The 27,115-nt window shown below is 43.3% G+C and overlaps 1 protein-coding gene across 1 annotated transcript in view; it reads left to right on the top strand.

Moving 5' to 3' along the window:
- Positions 1 to 882: 882 nt before the first annotated feature.
- Positions 883 to 27,115, top strand: part of LOC126543748 (venom metalloproteinase antarease-like TpachMP_B) — a 38,355-nt gene continuing 12,122 nt past the window's right edge. Inside the window, exons 1-6 of the mRNA XM_072284681.1 lie at positions 883 to 1,007; positions 4,724 to 4,813; positions 11,504 to 11,555; positions 12,485 to 12,609; positions 18,326 to 18,403; positions 22,924 to 23,063. Coding sequence (XP_072140782.1) covers positions 12,490 to 12,609; positions 18,326 to 18,403; positions 22,924 to 23,063 — 338 coding nt within the window. The 5' untranslated portion in view covers positions 883 to 1,007; positions 4,724 to 4,813; positions 11,504 to 11,555; positions 12,485 to 12,489. The remainder of the gene's footprint in view (positions 1,008 to 4,723; positions 4,814 to 11,503; positions 11,556 to 12,484; positions 12,610 to 18,325; positions 18,404 to 22,923; positions 23,064 to 27,115) is intronic.

The following is a 27,115-nucleotide window of genomic DNA, read 5'->3' as shown; positions in this document are numbered from 1 at the left end:
ACATATGGATGTATGTTTGATGCAACGATAGAGCCGAAAACTGTAATTTAACAAGGTGTTTCCGAATTTGTGTATTCCAGAACTGTTTTTCTGTTTGTTTGTGCTGTTCCTTTAGAGGGGGTTAACTGGAAGGGATATATGAAGTATGGTTTGCTGCGGAGCAAGTTGAAAGTTTATTCAACAAAATAACGTATAAAATTGCAAAGTATCCATTTCGGGGCCCAACAAACTTGTTAAAGTGTCCCTACTTGAAATAGTTGAAAAGTTGAAATTGCATTTTTTGCCAAAGCAAGCATATTTTTAGCGATTCAGGTTTCCCGCCATTTGAACGTTCCGAAACAGAACCAAGAAGTTAAAAACGCTGTCTAAGCTACAAAGGCAGTGCCTCGCTTAATCATGGCCAATCTCTTAGTTGAACGCCGAGAGGCACAGTAGAAGGCTAGAACAAGGTAGCTACTCCGACTTATTTTCCTTTTCTAAACAAAATTATTTATAATTTCTACTGCTCAATGGTCTAAATGGTGGTAATCATTACGGCTAGAAAAACGGAAGAGGATATGTATGACTCATAGTCTCAAGTAAGTTAATACTAATGGACTGCAGATTATACGTTGCTATTCACTCTGTGAGCGAATGCCTCGTTCTTTTAGCTGCAACTACCTGCCCTGCCAAAGTAATATTCGCTGCAGCAGTATTTATTGAAGATCGTTCGGAAATACTTCCTATAGGTATTACGGTTCTATGTTCAATCCTGATTAAATTCTGTTAATATTATTAGAGTCAAATAAACATTACCCTTCAAACAGTGTCCGTTTTGGTCTACCAAATGCATGCCTAAATTTTGTATTACAGCGATGTGTTTATGCTTTGTATTTAGAGAGGCTTATTAGGTGGAGCCAGGTTGATTACTTTCAAAGAAGATGCCCCTCCGACAGAGGATGGCCTTATCGCTCATTACATAAGTGCCATTGAGGGGTACGAATCACAGGAGGAACTCGCAATGATAAGTGAGTACCGTTTCGGAGAGCATATTGACACGTGTCAGTATTCACCTTTTTCCTATCACCTGTCAGCAAATGCCAACAGTTATATCGCCCGACGATATAACTCGTGTAATTGTATCAGAGCGTTCTAGATCGTCGTAGCTGGTCCTGTCTGTTGCCTATGTTTTCGCCGAACCTCTTGTAATCAGATTTTATCCGAACTGCAAAGATCGTTGTGTTTTTTCATGACACGCGAGCACCAGAAATTATGTGGGAAACTTCGACGAGTGATGAATAAAGAGCCTAGGCATCTGATCCGTAGATAAAACTTCTACGATCAAGAAGCCTCTGTTATTGTGCTGAATGTTACTCACTTTCCTGAATGATGGTTCACCCATTAGATGGTCAGTTTCTCGACTTGCGTATGTACTTCGGCGGCTGTTTACTATCACTACAACCTGACACCTGGTAGGCGTGTTCTGCGTTCATTTACCAGATACCTCCCTCAAGCCGAAAATTTTACGAGAACGCAGTCGACCGGGACATCGAGCTAACCACAAGGTATAGAACCGTCCCCGGATAAGTGACTTATATCTGACACAACTAGCAAGATTGTGACGAAATGAAATACCACGAGCACAGGCCACCAAAAGCCTGCAGCCATCGCACTTCGACAACCCGGGGAGTCTGCCCGAATCATTGTTTGAAGACCTGAAAAGCTAACTTTAAATATGCAAAAGTGTCGCTCTCTTCAAAAACTAGGCCTGCGACGAGAAGCTGCGGCATGTGTAAACCTTGAAAGATGTCGCTAGAAAATAGTTTAAGAATTGTGATTCCACCTTGGCAACATGGTGCCTTTCCCCTAACGCTTTCTTGAACACTTTCACGATCGTCGTCCGCAAAGGCCGAAGCGAAACTGGATTCCTGTATGCATTTTCCTAATGCGAACATCGCGATCGTCACAGCAGAAATGACTCGCCTCTTTGGACAAGCTGACCCCGATATGTCCAAAGATAAGAATGAATATCCCTTCCTGATGCGCAGTGTGAAACTAAGCCTCTTCACCGGATTAGTTCACCACCCGCGGAAGACCATCGTGAAATTTACGATCGAAGCCTCATCGATGTCGAACACCCTTGTAATGTGAGCAAGGCAATATAACCAGCAAGTGCTATAGTCGAAGGGTGAAGTTCAAGCACTGGCTCCAACGAGCCTCGAAAAACTTTCAGTCTCTTCGGGCCCAAAGAACTGCGTAAACTGTTCTATGTGTTACAGCCCCAAATGGCCTGGATAACTGACATTGAACGAAGAAATTAAGCGATTACTGGGAGCTCTCAAAGGCAGCCCGAATCGCTGCAGCACCGCGAGCAATGATCTACACGGCCATTGACCGCCGTCAGCTTCCTCCTTCGCGCCCGCGCGTACAAACGGTAACGCCTCCGTTCCTTCGCCACGCATTGCCAAGGTTGCCTGTCCATCCGTCTCTCAGCTCGCGCAGTGCCCCGAAGAAGACAGACATGCGGCAAGCGTCTGCTACCACCCGCTCTGCTATTACTTAGGTGAAGCGGACCACGGGTACCGTCGACGCCCATGCCAGGAAATAGGACTAAGAGGCTTCGCCTTTAACGCGCCGTGTCCGAATCTTGCCCATCGACGATGTGTCATCATCGAATACCCTGCAGCTTTTCAGTGGATGCGTCGGTGACATTCGCGCTCGCCTCAGCGCCAATCATACATTTTTCCAACCCGCGGCCGGTCCTAACTAAAAACCGCAACCGATGAAGGAGTGGTTGCTGTTCGTTCTAAACACCGAAGACCTTCTGCCACCGAATACTACGTTACAAGATTCATCTCGACGAAGCCACAACGACACGCCACCATCCAGACGATGCCTTGGCTCCAATAATACGCTGCCTAAAGAAGACCTCAAGACGTGACGCAAAAGCAGTGGGGCAACACGACGTCACCGCTCTAGTTGTTACACGAGCCGACTACTCAGTCATCAATGGACCATTTCATGTTGAGGAAGGTAAAGACTGCTTGGGAAGGTCTTCAAATGTGCACAGCTGGAGGACACATCATAAGGCCGATTGGATTTTGGACTGCCATTCACAATCGCGAACGCTGCTTTCCAACTTACCACGCGAGCTTCCTGATACTGCAGCAGTGAATACGGGGCCTAATCCTCGGAATATGGTTTTTAAGCTAACACGCAGCAGTCACGGGCTCAAGATGCAAGTCGATAATGCTGTTAACGGAGCAAGCACTACCATCGGTCAGCCCTCTCGGTACTCGAGTGTACTCGAATACCAAGTCAGCGTGGCAGCTCGCTCCAGCACTCTCATTTTCATCCGTACCGACAAACCCTGTGAACACTGCTCGACCGTGAAATTTGCGTCGCATGTGGCACTCCTAGCTTACACGGAGGAAAGGTGAAATTGATTCTGCCAAAATTCAGCCAAGAATACAAGAACGTCAACAAGGGCACGACGATTGCTTACGTAGAAGAAACTGTGGAAGCTAGCCTCCCGCAAGTAAAGCGAAGGACATAGTTAAGACCCAGCCTTCGACGTGAATGCAAGCCTTGCGGCCATGCTTAAAGAGCTGCAGTTCAAAAATCGTCCGTCTCTTCTTGAAGAGAACGTCTTCCGAAAAGAAATATTTTGTCGTAGTCAACAATTCAACAAACAGCAGTTGCTAAGCATGGCATAATCACGAAGCATTCCGCTCTATCCCATCGTCAGAGTGTGTAGCACGTTTCAAGACGAGAACAAGAAACCATAATGAAAGAAGTCAATGAAATCCTACGCGAAATAATTTATCTAGCCGTCTGAGAGCCCGTAGGCACCTCTCGCAATTTTAGTCAGGCAGAAAGATCGAACTCTCCGTTTTTTCATCTATTATCGCCACGTGAACACAATCACAAAGAAGCAGCCAAACCCATTCTGAGGGATTTCTGACGCGGGGCACCGACTCCGCAATGCAAACTAATATTCGTCCATCGATTGACCTCAAAATGAGCTACTGGAGGACAGAGGAGTTCATCTTAAGTGCACAGCTCAAACATGACATGTTTCGTTGGTCGCTGTGTTGCTTGAATGCTAATCGTGTTAACATCAACCGTAGCCATGAAATTTGTTTCGCAGGATTTTTTTTGCTGACAATTGAGATAAAGCTGTGTTCATTTGTGATTACACTTCTGCCAAATAAATTTACGTTTGGTGATGACAGTCTAGTTTCAAGTGCGTGTCAAGAAAAGTACATGTGATATCGCATGAACCAAACTGATCTATAAACTAATGGATCAAAATACCGCCACAAGCACTTCACAGCTTTGTTTACTGTCTAGAACGAACATAAGGATATAGGTGTCTGTTTCGTTTCGACATGCCAAGCGGAAGCAATATTGTGGGATTTGTTAGAGCTGCAAATACACCATTCACTTCAGCGCCGTTTCTTAGAAGGGAATTTACAACGCATTCGTAATTGGACAATAAGACTGACAGTGCAGCCCTAAACACCTTTTGATTATGCTCGAAAGGTGAACTTTTATGCATGGAAAGAGATATTGAAGTTTGAAATTTCCGATGAAATTTATTTACTAATAATTTCTAGACAGGCTATGTATAGCTCAGTAATAAATACTGAAAATTGATATTTACTATGGCATTTACACAATAATAATTTTTTATAGTCTATTGCTAACTTAGATAAATTATTCTCCTTCATTTCTCGGTCAGACGTCACCAGCAACGAACAGGAGGTTTTTGAAGCAACCATCACTGAAAGCGCATCTGTCGAAGTTAAAGCGCGCTCTGGATGTAATACGGGTGAGTTATTGAGAATTGCTAATGTCGTGCCTTAGTAAATGTTTGTATCCGAGGGATGTCGAAATACTAAATTTCTTCGTGCATCTACTAACCGCTGACTATTTCATATTATTCTGTATTAGAAATTATTCATTCATGGAGTGATTGCCCCTAGGAAGCAATAAAAAATTATGGAGTGGATGAAAGTAGGCGTTCACCTATAACGAAAAAAAAAAACGAGGAAGCAAACCTAAGATTACGAATGTTTAAAATACGCATATACGCTTTATAGCGTTGCGAAACGTGCAGAACTAGGTCGGACTGAAGTGCAAACAGTCAATTATGTCGTAAAGATACGGAAAAATACATAGCACGAAGAGAACGCACTTGAAGAACCACATTGCGCAATGATTTAAACAACCTTAAGAATACACTGCTTAAAATACGTGTAGAGCTGGTTATTATGCACGCATACCTTCCCGTCTTCAAATGTGCGAGCAGGGAACCTACACAACCAGGAGGAAAGTGTACGCGCCATAGCTCTTTTCGATGGCAGTCAGTGCTAGAGCGGCGGAAAGCCGGCCATAGAGTTAGTATTGTGTCCCAAAATGGCAATGCACATTAACTCGGCGCTTCCCAGGAGGCTGATCCTTTACTAGTGCCCTCCGGGACAGTGATGGGGCCCGACGCCGACAATGACGGGCAAACAAGGACGCTCACTTCGAGGCCACCACAATCGCCCCCACTCCGTGGAAGCTGTGACGAGCGTGAATGCCAGTCTCATGACCCTGACGAGCTGACGGAGCTTTCGCCAACTTCTGTGGTAACAGCGAGGACACCTTTTTCTGTGCTGCCTCTTCATTGTTTCATTGGTGGGTTCGACGGTAGGACATCAGAGGCGGAGCCCAACAATGTGGTGCGACCATGGGTGAGAGCTTGCAAAGGGCTCGACCGTTAAAAGTGGACGACACACAGCTCACAGATCCCCTCGTCTTGTTACCTAGGTAAAACAACTGGTTTTAAGCAAGCACCTTCGCCGATTAAAGTGTGTGCTGACATATGTGTGGTTAGTCAGGTAGTTAGCTCACACAAAAAAGTGCTCCGACAAGGCGTGAGCTACTATATCTGGAGCCAGTTCAGTAATAATGTAAGATAAAGCCGTTTCTCGTTTCCTTCCACGTCGCCACACTATCTCCTTACCAAGAAGCAACTCTTCGTGATAGATACAGACGACGACGATAGTCAGCTTTGCCAGCTTGGTGCGACGCCCCGGTATAGCGCAGGCTTGCTACCATATTTTGGACGCTTTGGCGGCGAAGGCGAACTACCTTATGTATCATGCCTCAGTCTGAAACAAAAACTTAGACCCTGATCCCAACAGGATATGAACTCCAGAGGAAAAGCTGAGCGAAAAAAAATTGTAATCGCAAATGCGCCGCCATGTGGCGACCTCTTATTTGTGTAACCCTAAAATTAAAAAAAAAAATATTCTGCAAGAACAATCATATATATGTAGCAATTGAGTATGGACAATGTGTAAAGTGAATTCCGTACATTTTATTCAGTTAGGGTGCATTTGCAGGCACCTGAACTAGATGGCACACTGTACTCTGGGAGGCTCGGGATAGCGTTGATTGCGCGGCTCTCTGAATCGCATCTCGTCGTCTGCCCCCGTGCGCCTGCACAGGGTAGCAACCTGGCGATGCCGTTGTTGTTATCTATTTCAATGCATCGACACTATGAGGAGCTTTTAAAGCGAAATCTTTCATAACCGCGTGGTGCCGAGTTTCGCCGTCACCAGGAATTTGACCTTCTTTTGAGTGCCGCTGCGCCGTAGCCTTGGCAACGCATCACGTGACTCGCGGCGCCTAGCTTCGATGCCGTAGCCGGCTTGACGCATGCGCTGGCGCGGCTGAGTCGCCGTCTGACCTCGTGTCTCGCCGCCCGCCTGGCTGAGAGGAGGACCGCGCTCACGTAGTCAGTGCTTTCATGACCATGGATGAAAGGGAGGCGGGGCCGTCTTCTCTGAGCGTTGCGCGGGAGCGGGACGCTTTGAGCCGTCGTCTCCAAGTGGTGTCTAACCACCCCGCGGATATCACCTGGCCATCTACTTCAATGGAGCGGGTGCGGAATGCAACAGGCGTCGCACCGTCGAGATCAACGTAGCAACCGCATTCGCGCCCTGTCCGTTTGTCCTTCAGCACTTCAGCAATGTGCTTCGATGCTGCGCATGTTCGCGGCGTCTCTTTGCATGTCTAGGATTTGCGCTTTCCTTGTGGCACAACAGACGTCACATCGTCTAACGATGCATCTCTTGCCAAGCCTAATCACAGTAATTCCAAGCCGCTGACCTAGGTACAGCCGTCATCCGAGGCTTAACGATCATTGTATACCTAAGTATAGTAAGTAGAGCTAAATAAAAAGTTAACCAAGTGAAACGAAGATTTAACCAGGCCAAAACCGGCTTTCGCTTTGCATACGCATCCAGGGTTCGTTGAGGTAAGGCGCAGTCAATTTTTCTCTACAGTATGTTATATTGCCTCCTTGAAGGCTGCTTATACTAACTAAGAGGTGTTTAGAAGCCGCTCTAGGCCTTGAATACGTTATAAGACAAGACTTTTGAGAAGAATGTGCGTAAGGCGCACAAGAAGTGGCCTTTGAAAAGCCCAAATCAGCAATGCTAATGCTGAAAAACCCGCATTCTTTTGAGGCAGTGGTTAATATAATAATAAGAACAAACAAATGGAAGGTTTCTGCGGTATCGTACAGTTAACGTAACAGTCTATCGTGATGCGGCCCAAAGGTAAATTCTCGGTCGTGACTATTTTTTTATTAAATAATGTTACTCATTTTTTCGTCTCTCTCTTCGACGTGGCAAAAACATTTTGAGCGCGTAGTATTAATTTCGCTACGTAGTATCAGTTTCAGTGCCAGAAACTACCACAATTTCCGTGCACTAATCTGAGGCTCGTCTTCAAAGAAACTAAAATATGTGAAGTATTGCTTTTTTACCACATATACAACGGTACGCAATAGCCAAATCTATATTTAGACATATATGATGAATGCCTTAACGCAAGCTAAGCTATCTTGGTTCTTTCAGAATGCGATAAAGACTAATTACTCAAAGCACGCGAATTCTTAAACTTACAAGTTGTCTCCGTCTTTGAAACGCAATGGCTCTTTAGAAGCTGATCACTTAATCATGATGTCGATACGTTTGCACTTTCTTCAAATGCGCATTAGATCATCGCTTCTATTCAACACCACTCATTGATTTAGTCCTGTAAACTAAAGCTGCAAAGCACCCCATCAAACAAAGATTTAGGAGACATTTAAAAAAAAATATAGGAATGTCTCCTCGCGCTGCAGAGTCTTAGCCAAGCCTCTTATGGCTAAAGATGCTTCGATTCCTTCACTCAACCCTAACACTAAAAAGTTACACTGTTAAGAGAAACACTCTGCCTAGAACGTTTACCTGGGTGTCTTAACATTGCAAAAATACATAAGAAATGGAATGTGATAACGTTACCAGAAAACTGTAAGCGAAATACAGTAGGTCAACAATATTGTTGACCTGCCAGTTAAATGTAAATGTATGGTAGATGGATACTTAGTATGCTAGTTGTTTGAAGGTCAACGGTGTCCTTGAGAACTTCTATGCACATAATAAATAAGAGCTTCCTTAAAGAAAGCAGCAATTTTCGCCGTGGCGAGAATATGACCACCACGTGTGCTAAGAAGAGAACGATGAAGCGTGTAGATTTTGTGACCAAAAGATTACCTGCTGATCAGGGACGACATTTCCGTAACATCAGAGGTGAGCAGCTAGCTCTTTAAAGGCAAGTTTAAAGGCACATAGTAATCATTAGATTTATATACTTTCTATAAATATTTTTGATAGGTCAAAAATATTTTGAGCTGCAAGTGAGTTAAGAGTTAAGCGAAATGCTCACAAATGAATTGCCGCTTAGGAATATAATTTTGTTGGCAGTTTTGCAATTTTTATTTTTCGGTTTTCAAACATTCCTTTCTGCACTTCCGTAATAAAAATATTTTGAAGTTTAACGTCCCTATGGCGCACAATAAATTAGAAGCAGCGCTGTCGGAGAGGACGTGGAATATTCTGACTACCTGGGGTCTTTCATGTCTAGAAGTTCTAGGGTGTTCTTCAACGTGAACCCAAGCACAATCGACGAGCGCTATTCCAAATCGCGCCTATCGGAAGATCGCCGGCAATAATAAAATTGGTGGCATCCAAAGTGACGGATCACTTTCACGAGTACTACTAAACAGCCATAACGCTATATTGTGGCAGTAAAAATTCCAGTGACTGAGGACTCAAATTTTGAGCGTAACAGGAAATAGACAGCATTTCGGTAAGGCTATGGCTATATAATAAGGACAACATTTGCAACATGGTGTTCATCTAGAATTATATTCGCAGTCAATATAGAATATAACAACATATTTCTAACTATTATAAGTAGCGTTTTCTGCATCAAAGAAGAATGTATATGAATCACTGATTCAAATTAAGAGCCAGGCTAACTTCAATAAAATTGGTAATGTATTAGGATATGTCACCCTAAAAGGATGCCAATTATTCTCGCACTAGGCACACAAAAATATGTGACGCACTTAAATTGGGGACTAATGAATGTTCACTTGTTGCAGTAGCAGAATGGCGTTCAACAGCGTCCCATGTTGGTATGAACTACTTATCCTGCAAATGAAGAACGGCTTGTAGTGCAGCAGACGAGAAAGGAGGACGAGCCGCCTTCGCGTCCGTCAACTTTGTTATTGTTGTGGCGCCATTCGCATATTGGGTGCAGGGTAAAAAAGTACTCAGTTTGGACTTCCCCCCACAACATCTTGGTTTCGATGCTGGGCACATCAGAAGCACACCATGGAGCTGCGCAAGGTACATCTTGTTCGATATTACATAATGTCAAGTGAGAGGCCTGAGGGTTCAGACTCGGCAACGCCGGTTGCCACGACTGAGACACGAAATCCTGACACCTTTTACGGAACTGACAGCGTGGATGCTGAATACTGGGTGACTGACGAACGTGTGCAGGTGAAAACAAGTACGTTATCTTGTCAATGTCCCATATTACGTCAAAGAATGGCCCATGTTTCGTTTTATACACACCGGCTGAGCATATGCAAATAAAACTGTGGGATCTCTTCGCGATACCATTCAGACGCCAGTGAGCTTCCAAGAAGGAACTTTCGTGCAACGAACTAAATTCAAGCGAACAACACATTAGGTACCTTCAAAATGCCTGACGCTTTGTCGGTGGCATCATGCTAAAATGGCCGAAGCTGTGAATCTCAGCCACATTTTTAAAGGCATCCGTGATGACATCTTCAATTTACTCGTGTGCAAGGACTACTCGATTGTTCACGATAATATGAAAGAGTGCCTGTGCTTTCAGGAAGCGAAGAGACGTCCTATAAGACACGTACATCGTGTACTTGGCGCAAAATCGCCGCTAGCTCAACGTGTGAGGATTTTCAAGCGCCCAGCACCCAAAACTCAGAGCACTTTGCGTGGCGTGAACTAGAGGCCTCTTCACCATCTGTTGCACAACTCTGTTCTTGGGACGGGTTTCATCCGAATGTATCCCTCCTTCAAGTTGTCGTACGGGAACATTCTCGAACGCGCGCGTTTATCCAATATACACGGAAAGCCTGCCTACGATGAGGACTATATATCGGCCTGCCCGTCCGCAACGAGCTATCCCGGATACCGCGATACAAACCACTGGCGCATGAATTAGGCTGGGCCAATATCTTTGACCCGCGATGGCGTACTTTTTCGCCATTATCCCCATCGTTCTTTCTAACCACTTCGTCCTACATACATTGCCGCCAAGCATAAAGCTAGTCATTACCGTTTAAAACCCACAATGACTTATCACAGTCTGATACTTGTATCCCAGCTGTCTGTGAGCACCGATTGGTCGCTGTCCCTGCACAAACGGTGCTCTCGTTCGCTAAAGACGTTTCGATCATCTTTGCAAAACTGACAGGGAGCATCCATAGGCCATCCTCAGTAAGCTTAGCAACCCGAAAGTTCTATGCTGACCCTATCTACAAGTAAAAATAGTTTAGATGCGCAAGATGACACCGTGATTGTTTCGGGCCTTTACTACAGTGAATTATAATTACTGTTCACGAACGGTCGACTTCGTCGTCATCTCCACAAGCTCCTCACCACCACCTCTTTACCTGTCGATCGCGTTGTCGATGTTTGCACATCTTGTGTCCTTGCCATTTGCACTGCATGGTGGAGTTGGCTGGCCACGACATCTCAGATTTATTCGCTGGTCTTCACGAGTGCACCGGAAATGTCATCTTCTGCGATTAAGTCATCAACGCTCAGTGTGCCTTCATCGATAACTTCATCGACGTGGCACCAGAGTAGCCCTACGCCATCTCTTCACCGATGCCGCCATCGATAAGGCATGCGGTGAGCGCGTACACCGATACCATATAGGGAAACAAAGCGTTGCATGAGCGGAGGTCCATCTGTCGTGGCTGCTGTGAATGGTACAGACGCGCGGCTACTCATGGTCTCGCGACGAACGATGACACGAATAGTTTTCAATTTAGTCAAACAAGCGAACCTTTTTAATTCATGCAGATGTATTTTCACTATATCTGATATCATATACACGGAATGATGCTTTGTTTTGTGCACAGAAGTGACACTACCCTACAGCTAAGCGTTCACGGGACCTTTGGCTGGACGCATGTAAACTGCTTTTGCCCTGAACCGCGGCCAATTTTGCGCATTGTCCAAAACAATGAAAAAATCAATAAAATAAGTAAAAATGTAACACCAGTGTCTATAGTGGAGAATGTGCCTTCAGAGATTTGACCTAAGGCACGTTGTTCAAGCAATAGCGAATGTTCCACAGCACAGCCATGTTGCAATGACAATTATGCAACAATTTCAAAGATTTCGCTTGCGTGGTATATTATTATTATTATTCAGCTACCAAGCAAGACCCCGTATTGACACAGAGATGGTACGCTGAGCTTGTTTGTAGGAGCAAATGCTAGATAATCTTCATGCTCAACAATTATGTTCGAATGCTGGCAGCGAATAGCAAAGTGCACTTACGCACCAAAACCTTTCTAAACTCGGTCCCTGCAATACACGCTTCATGCACTTAACGTACGTGTCTATATATAAATTGATGCGTCTCAATAAACGCAGAAATGCTATTGGCATACAGGCATCCGCCCTGAGAAATGAGCTAAGCTTTCCACCTGCCGCGGTGGTTACCTGCTATGGTATCGCTCTGATCAGCTCGTGGTCATGGTTTGGATTCAGGACATTGGCGGTTGTGTTTCAATGAAGTTGAAATCCAAGAACGGTCGGATACATATAATTAGAGGCACTTTAAGAAAGCCAGGGAGGTCAACCTTAGAGCAGTGTACCACATTACGGTTTGCCTGATATCATGATTATGGTACGTGAAACACAAGAAATTTAAGTTTGTATTATACTTAGTAAGAAAAACTGAGTTTGTAATCATAAAGATGACTGCAATAAAATTTTCACGGTGTCTAGTAACCATTGTGAAAGGATAAGGTGTATTTGCGGTTCCTTAAAAATCGTTTCCCGCCACCTGACAAAGGAAAAATATCTGCAACCGTCTGTCCTCACGCTTTTAGGTCCGATGCTTGCCACGATCGAGGCAGCCGTAGTCGTGAGCTATGAATATGGTTCTTCTTTTCAAGCAACGAATGGGCACGAACACAAACATCTCATCGACTATTTGCGCCTCTTTTTCGTTGCCGTGAGTATGACTCACATTTCTGCAAGTCTTGACAGTCACCAGTTGGGCTAAGTGTACAGGTGCAGGAATATTCTCCTATATCAGAGTCAGAGAAGCAATTCACTGTCGGGGCAACTGTTTTTAGTTAATAATAATAATAATAATAATAATAATAATAATAATAATAGTAATAATAATAATAATAATAACAATAATAATAATAATAATAATAATAATAATAATAATGTTTAGTTCCCAGCCAGAAAGATGGAGGAAGCTGCAGGTAAAAGCTGCACGAACAAACGGGAGCTTGACAGGGGCCCGCCGCCCCCTCTGCAAGGCGGCAGTAAAAAGGCTACATCGAAACATACATAGGCACCGAAATGGACACTGGAAATGAACACAAAAATCATCCAATGAGAAAGACTAGATACCTTATACGTGGTGTTGCCGTATTGCAGCATTAGTTATTTTTTTAAATGTCAGTGGTACTTTTGTTGGAATTATTCAGGAGAGCGGGCAGTGTGAAGGACAGTTTTTCTGTGGAGTAGTTAGGCCGAGGGGTTATAACATTCCATTTTACTTTGTGCCGAGTAATGTGTATGGAAATGTTCTCTTTTAGTGACGGTAAGTCGCGTAGAAACGTTCTATTTTCAAATCGCGTTTGAAGGCTAGTGTTAGCTTATAATTATAAAGTTTTTTTACTGGTATAGTGTTTGTTTTTGAAGAATAACTGTGTGTATGGCTGTTATATTGTAAGCCATAAAGCAGTCTGACAATTTTTTCTGGAGGACAAAAAGTTTTTGTAAGTTAGTTTGAGTAGTTGTGCCCCAAACCAATAAGCAGTAATTTAGATGAGAGTAAAACAGCGAATTATGGAGAAGTTGGACCTTGAATGGCAGGTATGTTCTTAGGCAAGATAAGACGTCAACTACACGAGTTAACTTTGTCAAAACAGTGTCAATGTGGTTATCTCAAAGCATATTATTGGAAAAAGTTACGCTAAGGGTTTTAATGTGATCAGTTATGTGTAGTGGTTCTCCCCCATACGTTAAGTTTACTGGAGCGTTGAACGGCTTCGTTTTCGGCCTAAATATAACAGTAATATAACTTAATCTAAGAATATTCGCGTAAATGCTTTTTGGGTAGAACATGCTTTTGCAAGTCACGAAATAATAAAAACTGGTTTTTATAATATCGTTGCCCCTCTTAAACCTTAAGCTTTAACTATAATAAGCCTTTCAAAGACAGATTCATTTGCGGTGATAGCTCACCAGATAAGGTTAGGTTACCTTATTGTCAGATTAGTGTCAAGGAGATGTCTTCACTTGCCATCATACAACATAACCATGTGTTCTTTATAAAACGCTGAGGACAGTTTCAAGTAACGTGCTTTCGATAGGATATGAGCTGAATGTTGAGTGTTATTTAAATTTACCCAGTGTTTGTTCTCTCATGTATTTCTTCATAGATTTTACGCAAAAAATTGTAGCTTACAATACTGATCCGCTTTAGAACTCTTTCCACAACGTTGTTGTGACAACGAATGAAATATTGCTCGGTGTTAGGTGATGTCCGCAACGCACACTACATTGATGGCTCCTTCGCCAATACTAAAGCAAATCCGGAAGCTTATGCTTTTTTGTACAACCAACACTGGAAATCAGTGCAAGAGCCAGAAAAAAGATTGGTGGTTGAGTTCTGCACAATATTTAGACCATTCTTTTTTGCAATGCGTACATCAACCTTACCACAAAACGAAAATACGCTGTAAAAATATCCCTCCAGAAGTTCCCTCATACTCTGATACAGATGCTACTGACGCAGCAGTTATTAATGATAAAACTTTATTAATGATAAAACATTATAAGCCCCATGATGCAGAAAATCTGCCATAATCGCGCGATGGTACCAAATCAGGCCGACAGAGCAAAGAGGAAGAACACGTGGGAAATAGCTGGGTCTGACGTCAAATTTCTCAGCGAGGTTCCCGGAAACAAAGTAGAATAATGGTTTTAAGATGAAAATTTCGTTCATTTAGGTCTCAGTTGGAATCAAGCCTGGGCATCCGGGGTGCGAAACAATCACGCTTCCCCCGACGCCACGGTCGCTCCACGATTCCGGATGACTAAAGATGTGCCTAGCGCGTGCGCCATTGCACACGTCACGTCACTGCCATCTGGCTGGTACATCCACTCAAACTTAGCAGTCTGATGCTGCGGCATTAGACCTGATTAGGGTGTGATTAGGGTCTGATTTTCTCTTTATTCATTACTTCTCTCCACCTTGCGGGTTTCCGCAGAACTACTGCGTAAGGGTGAATTAGGGTTGGCACAAATTAGAGCAAGTTCAGTTGATATATGCGTCATTGATATATGTGTCATGCAAGGATGCCTCAGTGCGTCTGGCTTACCGTTGGCCTTTGAAGAACTGAGTGCCTAAGATGAGATCTATGAATGTAGAAAAAGAGCAGCAGTTTGCTTACATTTGTTTGGTGTGTATCATGGTTGTATAATGAAGCAATCACAATACCAACTTCAAGCTACTTGGCGATGACTTTTCAACGGTTGTGATCTGGTGAATAATCAATGCAAAGAAAGGAAAGCGAAAAATGGAGAGCATGTTGCTGTACATTAGAAGTATTTATTGGTGGTCATTTTGCCTTTGTCATTTTGCTTTTGCATTCAAATCACGTAAAGAAACATAGGTCAATTTTTTTTGTCTTCGGATATAGAGCAGGGGTTTTCGCTGTGGGTCGCTAGTGGAACTTTCTAGACGCTAGTGACGAATTTCTAACTTTCTAGTCTGTGATTCTTTCATTCCCTAAATCAATATATTTTCGTAAGCACATTCTAGCATAAGAGGGCATGTTTACATGGCTAATTTATAGTTGTACTTAGAAGCGAAGTGTTGAACGTGTTGACTGGTAACTGAATTGCTGTGTTCTGTATTTATGTTGCAGACATTATGTTACGTATGTAAATGTTTTGTACCAATTATTTGCTCACTTTATATTCGAGCAGTGACTTGTCCACCTTTTTAATATTGCCCACTGTCTAAACGTATGATGTTTGTCTGACTGATCTTTGTTGGTGTGTTTTGTCTGTGTATATTGGGCAAGGGGGCCGGAGCCCTTGACAGGTGCTCTGTCGCCTTTATCCTCGGCGCTCTCTTAGACCGCGTCTGAGGAAATAATAAAGAAAGAGAGTATTGCAATCATTTGAGTGCTTGACCTTTATCACGGTGAGGATATGAACACGAAAGTTACGGGCGATATTATTTAGACCAAGGTGTTCTTTGATAAGAGTCCTGGCGTGGCGGAGAGTGTGCAGTTCCTGTTTGCCGTTGAGTGTACTTGATATATTCGCATTGTAATGAGGCCAAGCATTCTGACACCTTCCTTCACCTGTTTCCTTCTTTATCTTTATGCTTTCGTATTTTTTTGAAAAGTACGTTTAAACGACGGTGCCCAATTGCCGAAAAGCTCATCACAGTGACATCTTTCGTATGCAACTTAGAGAATAACGCACAGTTCAAAAGTTCGCGTTATGAGAACACGTGGATTGAATACTAGCATGCTTGCCAGTGAATGTTATTTTCTTTCGCCTAAAGGATACCAGCAGTAGTGTTACCACTTAAAACTGTGTAACAGAAATAATCTCGCTTGCATAGGTTAAAAATATTTATACATTTTATTCACTATTAAAAATGCGGACCGAAATGTCTTCCAAGCAGGACTAGCATAGGGTGCAAGACATAGAGAAAAACTGTTTCACTGAAATATTCTTATGTGATGTGAAAGCGAAGGCATGACGACTTCTCTGATTATTTGCTTATGTCCATGATACGTGACGTCCCACATTGTTACGTGTCCTTCCCAACTGTACTTTAATCCACCGTAATACACCTCGTTCCTGTTTATACCGTCCTTAAATCCTGCTTGATTCACCTTTGTCTCATCCATACCAATCTTAATCCACATTGCTCTAATTTGTACCAACCATTATTCACCTTAATGCAATTTTCTCAACCTTAAGTGACATTGCTCTAATTCGTTTCAACCTTAATCCACCATAATCCACTTTAAAGATTCAGCCAGATGGCTGCGTCGTGAGGTGTGCAATGACACACGCAACAGCCGGACCTTTAGTCAGCCTGAACCATGGATCCGGGGTGGCATCGGAAACTACCCACTCACATCCTGGAAGCCTGAGTTCCATTCCCACCCAGACCCAAATGTACCAAATTTTCTCATGAAAGCTATGAATTGGCTTTGTTTACAGGAACCTCCAAGACAAATTTGAGGAAAATCTGATCAATTTTGTGTGTTTTTACTTTTTCGGCCATCGGCCATATTTTTGCAGCCATCGCTTGATCACGACGGATTTTCTGCCTCACGAGAGATATAATGCTTTCGCATTATTACGTGATAAATACAATTGTTTACAATGGACTAATGCACTGTACATGAAACAATCAACAGCGTTTGAATCTGCATAATATTGGTACGTCACGCACATTCAGACAACTACACTTACATATTTTATCAATTGAAAAGAAAAGCGGAAAATCGGTATAAGACCAGAGTGCACTGGATGTCGGGCGTCTCGTGGATAGCGTCAAGTCTTTGTGGTGTTAGATCTAAAGAACTCAAGAAAAATGTACGGGACACGTCACAACATCAGTTGACTGTTGTGGATAATGTTGCGGAAAAAGCGGGGGTTGCGCATAATTTCGTTGCTTAAGTTGCCCTAATCCATGTCTAATCACATTATTTGGCACTATACTTAAATCACGAAGAGTACACGTAGCATCTGTGATCAATGTTTCTTTTTTCATATTTGTCACAATCAAAGGAAGCACAGAGAAGGCCCTAAATCTCCAGGTGCAAATTTCACTGCTTGAATTATTGAAATGGTGATGTAATGTTACTGCGAGGAGTAAAGAGTGAAGCATACCCTTTTCTTGTGGGTGACAGTGGACTTCAATGCCAATAGCATTCATTTTCCAACTTTACGTTTTCTTATCTGTTTCTCTCTAACATGTTTCACACAGTGACCCAACTTGTGTACACTTTGGGCCACTGCACATATGCTGGCCGCTGTATTGGCGAGCAGACAACATGGGCCGTAGGGCATGGGCCCAAACGCACAACTTGCGGCTGGCTACATTCTTGCTAAGTATACAACAATGTGTCACTGGCATGTGCCCAACAGGCAACTTCTTCACAGGGGAAGCAGTATTACCATGTTAAAATTATTGGTCAATCCAACAGAATGGATGCTTGGATGTGCAAAAGGTGAAAGAAGGGCTATGTGGCCATAAACATAATTAAGCGTCAGTAGCCCATCCACAACAGACTCCTCCCCCAGGTGCTTGGCGGAAATCTATTGAAACAAAGTTGGAGCCACACTATTAGGATACTACGAATTTTCGACTGACGTGCAGTTATAGAACAATATATACTGTGCTGCAATGATATATTTCATTGGAGTTGGCAGAACGATTGCTACTTCGCGTGTTTGCGGCGGCAGTACGCGGTGCCGCTACATTCCTTTAATGCTAATCGCGTTAACGTCGGCAGAACTCATCGGTGAACTAGGTTCTGCGGGAATTTTCGGAATAGGCTGTGTTTAATGTGAGTGTTTGAAAAAGTGTGTTTGACGTAGAAAAATACAAATAATAGAGAACTTTGCAATATTCATTTGAGAACATCCGTGATCTATTCTACATCAAGGTGAACGTAATCGTGGGAAACACGGAGAAAGAGATGCTCGACATGCACCTCGTCATTACCGACGTAGTTGTTTTAACGGTGAGTTTCGCACTAGTCATTTTTGTAAAAATTTACAATAAATAAATTAGCAGGTTCCAGGTACCAAAACTACGATCTGATTATGAGGCACGCCGTAGTAGGAGACTCCAGAATAATTTAGGCCACCTGGGTCCAAATTGAAGTAAAAGGCTCTTTTCACCTCCATCGAAATCTGGCCGTCGTGGCCGGGATTGGTTCCCGCAACCTCGTGCTTAACAGCCCAACTCCATAGCCACGTAAGCAACCACGGCAAGTTGTAATTTTTATCCGTATGGCTACAAAGGCACACATGTAGCACAACGAACCATCTGACATTAAATAACATATTGCCCAAGCGATCAACACTAAACTTGCTCCTCTAGTTGTGCTCCTTCATGTAAGGGTTGTCGATAGAAGACAAAAATGCAGTATTTGGTCGACCCATCTCGTTTTGAAATTTGATTGATTGAAATACAGGTATGATAGGCTCCCAGCGAAATGATCTTTGGCAGCAAATATGCGATGAACACAATCTCTTTAATGTTTGATAGTATGCAGAAAACAAGTACACGAATTAAACTGTGAATTAGAAAAAATATAGTTGGTGGCCAAATTACCCTACCGCGCCTAACTTCGGTGTAATTGACAAAGGCGTAACGTATTACTCCCAATTTTCGTATTGTTAATTTTTTGCACATTAATTCGGGACGCAAAGCGAATGCCGCTTATAACCAGCTAGAAAGGATGCACAAGGAAGCGTTTTAAATTTTGAGGGAATTACATGGTGAGTCTAACGAGTCAGAAACTGATGCCTTGTCTATCACATATAAGTTGCTCAAAGCGAGCAGACGATATAAACTGCTGCTTTAAAACAGAAACACACAATTATACAAATACAAATATACAATATACAGTAACGGCCGGCATTTGTTATTAGTTAATAGTGAGATCACAAACATGTACAAATTTCGCAAAGTCTCTTCTTCCCTATCAAACACTCATGCTTATTACTTGTCTGAAATCATGCACTACTTTAGCGTTTTACAACAGTAATTTAGGTCGGAAATATGAACATTTTTCGTCCATGAATGAACGCATTACATATTTTTTGGGGCAAAATTGCATTGTTCATTGTATATTGTATTTTTGTCTCAATATGTTACTCTACAAATATGTATACGTACCTGCAATGGTATTGTGTTCAAGAGCGAAGTATTCATAAATAAATAAATATTCTATATTCGATTTATCAGATTGATTTGTTTTTCTTTGCTATGCAAATGTTGTGCCTAGTTTATTGCAGTTTTCTTTTCCTAATGTAAGGGCGAAAAGAAGAAAGCAGCGTATTAGTGCAGCTTGACTTGCTTAGCCACCTCTAGAAGCCGGCAGTAGCAAAGCGCATATAAAAATTTTGTATAATTATAGGTTATAAACGCAAGATAATCAAGCGCAACAATGAAAAGGATATTTAAGTATATAATGACGACAACTGTCAAAGTGATGAACATGTTATTCGAATAGAACTATAGATATAATACGCTCATAATTATTCGTAGGTTAGGTGCACTCAAGAACACTTTGCTATTTCATAGTTAACCATCTCTGAATTAAAGTTCTGCATTGGAACAACAGGCGGGCGTGTGGTTTTCTTATTAGATAAAACGTTCTGCTGCGTTCAAGTGCAAAATATTCATGAAAACACGGATTCTTCTGACAATTTCGTTCTTATAGAACCAGTCTAGACTTCGCGCAAGAAGTTTCGCTGTGAGCAATACACGAAATCATTCATAAATATAAGCCGCGGGCGAAACATATGGCGCATTACCAATATTGCAAACTATTTTCTTTTTTTCCAACCAGAAATGTTTCTGAATATTTCACGAAGTAGATAACAGTGTCTTAATATAGAAAGAAATCTCTATATGAAAATGACAGGCCGCAATACAAATTTCGGCTAGTGTTAACACGTATGTATCTATTAAAAGAATGATACCGTCAACCTGGAAACGAGTGGAGGGAAACGTGTGGGACTTGGGCAGCCCTAGAATATGGGGGTGAAAGTGACACATAAAAGACTTGAACTTAATCACATACTCGGCTACAACTTTGTTGAAATCGCTGGATGGCGGACTGTACATCTGTTTTTCTTTAGGAATGAAGACCGTTGCATCAGTGTTTTAATATACAATCTTAAAGCAGTATTTCGCGCCCAATCTGCCTGGAATTTTAGTACGTAGTTTGCGGCATCTCCGAACAATGATACTTTGGTAGAAGGGTGTCCATGAAATTAAAGCGGGTCCACGAATATCATGTTGCTGTAGCTCTTTAAGCTCACTCTGATGCTGGGTAGTATAAAATGACCTGCTAAAATCGAAGGAGATAGCCAGTTACACACCCACCACGGTAGTTTATTGGCGTTGGAATTGCGCTGTTAGGCCAAATGGCGCTGGATCAGAACCCTACCGTGGCAGCGCTTTGATGGGGGCTAAATGCGAAAACACCCGTGTACCATACTTTGGAAACACATTAATGAAACCCAGGTGGTCAAAATCATTCACATTTACCCCACTGTGACGTGTCTCGTGATTATATTGTGGTTAGGCAGGTAAAGCTCCAAAGTTTCTTGTTCCAGTACGGCTAATTGCTTTTCAGTCTTACTGTCACAGTGCCTTTTTGGCTAGTAAGTCCACGGTTGGTCTGTTTGGAATGAATTAAAATTGCTGATCCGTAATTATGGAGTTTCTGACAAAAACTTTACGAACACACCCTAATAGTATTTGCGTTAAGCCTTTTGAAAAATGCGGCAGTAGTGATATGGTGTGTGTAGTTGCCCAGAACAATCCGGTCACCTTTTTTTTAGATAACTACTGCTTTTGCTATCTGCATGTCAATACGAAAATAACCGGTTTCAAGGGAAAACGTGTAATGCGCTTAAGACAAGGCGAAATTTGGCATAGGACGTCTTTAATCACGCTCCTTTGTTTGTCATGTGCAACAAGGATATGCGAAATTCTTACGTTGATGAACGCACAACGAGCCTTAAGTAGTTGGTCGGCTTGAAAAATAATGAGCGCGCGCATTTTAGAGCTAAATAACTGATTACGTCTAAGTTATCACGTGTGTCAATATTGAAGCCCATTTCATAACAGAATGTATATTATTATTATCCAAAAAGACGCATTTGCCTGATCAAACGGTGCCGTAAGTAGACTGGTAAGACTATGGCTATTTTTATGATGTAATTAAGGCGCATCTATTTGTCTTTAGGTTTGCTACGACATGCTGGATAAAAATGTTGTTATAATACGTTATAATAACCGAAGTGACTTACTTATTTACAGATACGGCTGTCTCGATAGATGAGGCATAGCAGGAGTGGATACACTAGATAAAAACAACATACAATGAATTGAAACGTGATTACAAATTGTGGTTAGACAATTCTTTTAAAAGCTCTTCATTAGGTTCTTCCCGCAAGGAACTAGCTAGGTTGTTCCGAATTTCAACAGCGCATGGAAAAAATGAATATTTAAAACAATTTACCAAAGACTGGAAATGAACAATAAGTGGGCGGGAACGGCGTGTGGCACGCCCAGTGGGATGACTGAAGGAAATCGGTGCATGAATGCAACTCATGTCCCGATTGAGACAGTGACGCAGAGAAATTTACCTTGCAAGCGATAACTGCCTTTACTCCTTTCTTCCTAATTTTGCATTGTATCGGTACCATTTCAAAGTTATATGGGTTTAATGTCTCTTTATTTTGTTTGCGCACTGAACGTATCATTATTTCTGCATTTTGTACGGCCCTCAGGTCTTTTCAAGTTGCCCAGCACTGCTTTCTTACCTAACGTTCTCCTAACGTATGCACTGGAAGCAAGGTTGTTTGGTAGGGCTTGGTATATTGCAGTGCTTTTTAAGGGCTTGTTCTCAATAATAATTCCACACTAAATCAAAACACTAAGGCCGCCTAGGTGGTTTAAGGTTTTCTTTGAGAATGCTGTTGTCATTAATATCAATATAAGAGGTTGGTTATTAAAAGAGAAAATGCAGGTCGAAGTTTGAGTTGTTTTCTTTTATTTCACGCCGAATCTCCAACGCCGGGCACCACTCTGGAGTCACGGATTTCAAAACTATTATTTCGTGTTTAGCCCGCGGTGGCTGAGGAAACGTTCCCGAAACTAATCATATTCGATCGTTGGCACGTTTAGAACACAACATAGTCTACCTTTACCGCTAAACAATTACCTAGGCCTTACCAAACGCTGTCACAATCTATGATGTCACAGCGAAATAGTGTTGGAATTTTAAGGGGTCGTTGCCACCTGTCTTTTGTTATTGCACTTTTTCTGGCTTGCAAAGCCCATTATCGTAGTAAGAGAGGTGTTGTTGGTATTGTATAAGTGTAATTTACTGATACAAAAGAAACGATTTCTTCTCCCATTTGTCCCTTTAAGCTCACCCTTCTGTTTATATTTAGCGTCACAAAAGAATGGGTTGTTGGTAGTCAATGATGTTGTGCTCGTTTTACTCTCTTTCAGGAATACACAGAATTTTTCGCTCAGAAAAACGCAGTTGACACTAATTTAATTGACGCCAGTACGCCAGACCCATTGTTTAATTTTATGAGCTCTAATGGACACTTGTTTTCTGAAGCTGACGTTGTGTTATACTTTAGCAAGTAAGTTAAAAAAGTCTTGCGAGATCTTCTTTTTTGTGCTCTAGGCTCCTTACTCGTCTATAGTATCGGCTGCCTCCAACTATAGCACTCTGCATCATATTCACGTGTACTCGCAGACTTGCATGATCATTAGCAGGTGTTGGATATTCCAACGACAGGCGTTAAATGATGTCTTGCGAAAATACTTTTCGAAGTGAACAGAAACGTTCTTATCTTTCATTACTGGAATTTTTTTTTGTATCAGAGAAATAGAATAATAGTTGCCAGATTAATGCGTTAGGGTTACACAACAAAGCAGCGCTGCGTACTAATCTTATTAAATATATTGACGGCTTCCTTAAATACTCACTGCCGCTCGTCTTTCACCGCAGAGTAACTCTATATAGAAACAAGTCATTGCACTAAAACAACAAAGCGCAGGTCTACCTTGCTTATCACATTATGAAAGCAGTAATCTTCAAAGATGACACATTTCCACACAAACCAGCCGTCCTCAGATCAATAAAATACTAGATTATTCCGAGAAGACGGCAAAGCACCCATATATTTGTTGGCTCTAAAATGTTTTGCGCTCTTATGTGGGCGATACCTAATAAAATGACCTTGCTCCATCCTCTATTTTAGCAGCATACAGGATGTTTTACGTAACTTGTGCCAAGGAATAAAAAAAATGATTAGCCGCAGCTGAATGAAACCGACGGCAGATAGTTTGCCGTCATGTGGCATTCATATTGTTATGTGTCGTCATATTAGCAGGAAACCTGTTATGTTCCTCACAAAATATTTGTATTTCTGCTTGAAGTATGTCATTTGATAGTTATACCCATAAGATGTGGCGTATCCGGCCTTCCATTACGGGTGATTCTCTAAATGAAACACCCATTTTGTGTACTGCAAGCAGCCTTCTACATAACGAGCTATATATAAGTAATTACTTGAAATCAAAAAAAATTTTCTTGGTTTTGTAATTTAACCTCTTCACTGCAGAAACAGAAGTAGGCAAGAAACTAGGTAAATATTTTAAACGTTGATTTCACACTATGTGAAGAGCTGGACCGATATGAACTTGTAACGTAAATATCACTTGCAGCCCAAAAATAAGTGTCAACAACTGCAGACCTCAGCCGAGACATCGTGTCCTGCTTTAGAAGTTGAGCCCATAATTGTACTGGCGTGGAAAGAAATGCCATTTTAATGTCTCGATACTTTTCGCTCAGGAGTACGCGGCTTTAGAACGAGTGTCCACAAATGTGGATTCTGGTAGCGAAGTTTCCGAATACTTAGTTTACGTAGTAATGCTCCCTGCAAATCAATTAACTTTTTCTGTAACCGATTACAGGTATGCACTTGCTCTATGACGAGGTAAGGTGTAACAAGCGAGGCAGCTTTGAAATCTGAATTTGGCAAAAACTACAGTAGAAAGCTCGAGATAATGCCACTACGCAGCCCCGCGAATGCATACATTAGGACAGGCAAACTTGGGGTCTCTGTACATGTGTCCTATTTGAACCAGGACTCACATGTCTCAATAAAGAAGCGCAATTAGAACCCATTGCTCGGAAGTCATATAGGGGCGGTTTTCTTTCAGCTTTTCATTCGTCCAAGCAGGCACATCTTTTCCATACCCCAGCAACGATGAAGCACTGAGGTTCAAAGAGGAGCCAGGTGCTCCGTAACCGCAATATTCTGCGTAATATCCACAATGCTTACATACCGCCCTTCGCCCAAGCGCGCACACTGAGCAAATCAGCTAACCTCCATGCTTTGCCCTGTCGTATTGCTCCTCGCGCAAGTGTTAAGCTTCGCTGCTAATGTATTCAAAGGACAAATGAGAGGCGATGACGAACGCACTTCTTAAAAGCAATTGTTAGTGTTCCTATGCAATGCATGAAGGGCTGCAGACGACGCACTGGAAAGGCCAGGCCAGCTCCTTCTATTTACGCCATCAATGCAATGTTGATGAAAGTTTGGACAAAGTAACGTAGAAGCAATCGATTCCTCTTGAGTACTTCCTCAATTATTTTCGATTGGCAGGAATTGGTAACTGAAATCACATGCATTTTTTGGAGGAACATTTGTTCATTCTAAAGGGTTATCCATTTTTTTTATCGTGCACAAGTCTGGCTGTAAGAGACTGAAGTAAAAATATGGAGACTAATTTCCTTTCAAAATTTAGAGGACGCATAAGCTTCGCCTTTAAGAGTGGAACGCGATAGCATTCAAAGATCCCTGACTGCTTCTAAAGCTTCCCGGCGAATGCAGCTTATGCCACCGTAATGTTTACAGAGAAACACTGGCGGGAAATGCTATTCGCGGAGGCAACATTGAAGGTACTTGTTTTCTCCTCCTTCTCGTCCGTGCGCCAATGCCGCGGATGCGCGGAGGCGAGCGCCATCTGGATCGCGTTGTTGCAAGGAACCGAGCGGGGTGGGGCGCCGCTATATGAATGGAGGGGGAAGGCTGGAAAAGGGGCTTGTGTTTGAGCTTCAGCAACACAGAATTATGTTTTCTCGTATATTCAAAATATCATCGGACACTATCGCCGACGCCATATGGCAGGCTGCCGGGCTCGATCCGGCGTCGCGAGACACGGACACGATGTGTCCCAACTTTAAACAAAACATAATGGTGATCAGCACACCAAAGCGGGACAACGCTGCACGCTACGTCGGCATCGAAGGCATCTCCGTCGCCGGTCAACGTTTCGAGGTGAGCGCCTACGAGGCCACCCCCCACTACACGTGCAAGGGCGTCATCCGAGGCGTCTCCCTTAAGGACGGGCCCGCGGTGCTCGACAAAAAACTCGTAAACATGAGAAATCCCACGGCGCTGGGCGCCAAAAGAATCAAGAACACCGGCACCGTGGTGGTCCTGTTCGAGGGGTACCGAGTGCCAAATTTTGTCTCCTACGGCGGCACGATCGTCAGGTGCACTTTATTTCGCAAGCAAATGGACGTGTGTTACAGCTGCGGCAGGCTCGGGCACCGTTCCGACGTCTGCCCTTCGCCCAACGACGCCATCTGCAGAGGATGCGGAGAAGCAAACTCTGACGCCCAGCATAGGTGCGATCCCAAATGCAAGCTGTGCGGTGGCGACCACCTTACCGCCGCCAAGGAGTGCAAGCGACGATTTCAGACGCCATATCTCGTCAGGCGCAGACGGGGGGAACGCTCCCGCGCGCTCAACGCCGAACATTTCCCGCCCATGGAGGGCGCGAATCAAGCCCGGCAAGCATCGCCTGAACGCCAATACGGTCGCAGCCGCTCCCGGTCCAGGGGGAGATCCAAGTCTCGTGGCCGCTCCAGGGGTCGCACCAGGAGCCGCTCCGTCTCCAGGGCCAGGTCGATGTCAAGATACCGAGTCCGATCACGATCCAGATCCGGCTCCAGGGACCGCCCAGGTTGCAGAACCCAGCCAGCATCTGGACCTCAGCCGGCCTCCACACGTTTGGGGAAGCAGCCGACCCTCCTTTGGGCCGATCTGGCACGTCCCAAGCCCGGTGCCAATATAGAAGCTGCTCAGGCACCTCGTAACGACCCACACCCAGAGCGAGCTAGGGCCGCGGAAGTCATTCGCTTACGAAAAGAGAACGACGACCTCAAGAGCATGATCAAGAGGCTAGTTAACGAAATGGCAGAGATTCGTAAACTCGTTACGAATGCGTCTGATAACGTTGCGCCAGGCAGGGCCACAGAGACTCCAATCCCAGCCCCAGTAGACGGTACTGCGACGTCCTCCAAACGCAGAGCAGTAGTAAAACAAACAGGTGAATCGGGAGCGATGTCCTCAGAAGTCAGCGAGATTAAGCAATCTCTCATTGGGCTGGCAGATGGCCTCAAACAGGTCACTGCTAGCGTCAATTGTCTCACCGATAACGTTCGTCAAATTCAGGTTGCACTCGGAGACCCCAACAGGGGCCTCGGAGCTCTCGCTGATCGCATAGACGCCATTGAGGCGCGAATGGCTACACCCGCCTCCGTCGTACAACCGCTCACCGTTCCCGCCATACTAAAGGAAGCTAGACTTCAATATCCAACCAGGGCGGCGTCAGG

This window comes from Dermacentor andersoni, chromosome 10 (genome assembly GCF_023375885.2).
Source record: "Dermacentor andersoni chromosome 10, qqDerAnde1_hic_scaffold, whole genome shotgun sequence".
NCBI classification, from domain to species: domain Eukaryota; kingdom Metazoa; phylum Arthropoda; class Arachnida; order Ixodida; family Ixodidae; genus Dermacentor; species Dermacentor andersoni.
Note: the sequence above shows the minus strand (reverse complement) of the source record. Positions and strands in the feature narration are given on the sequence as shown.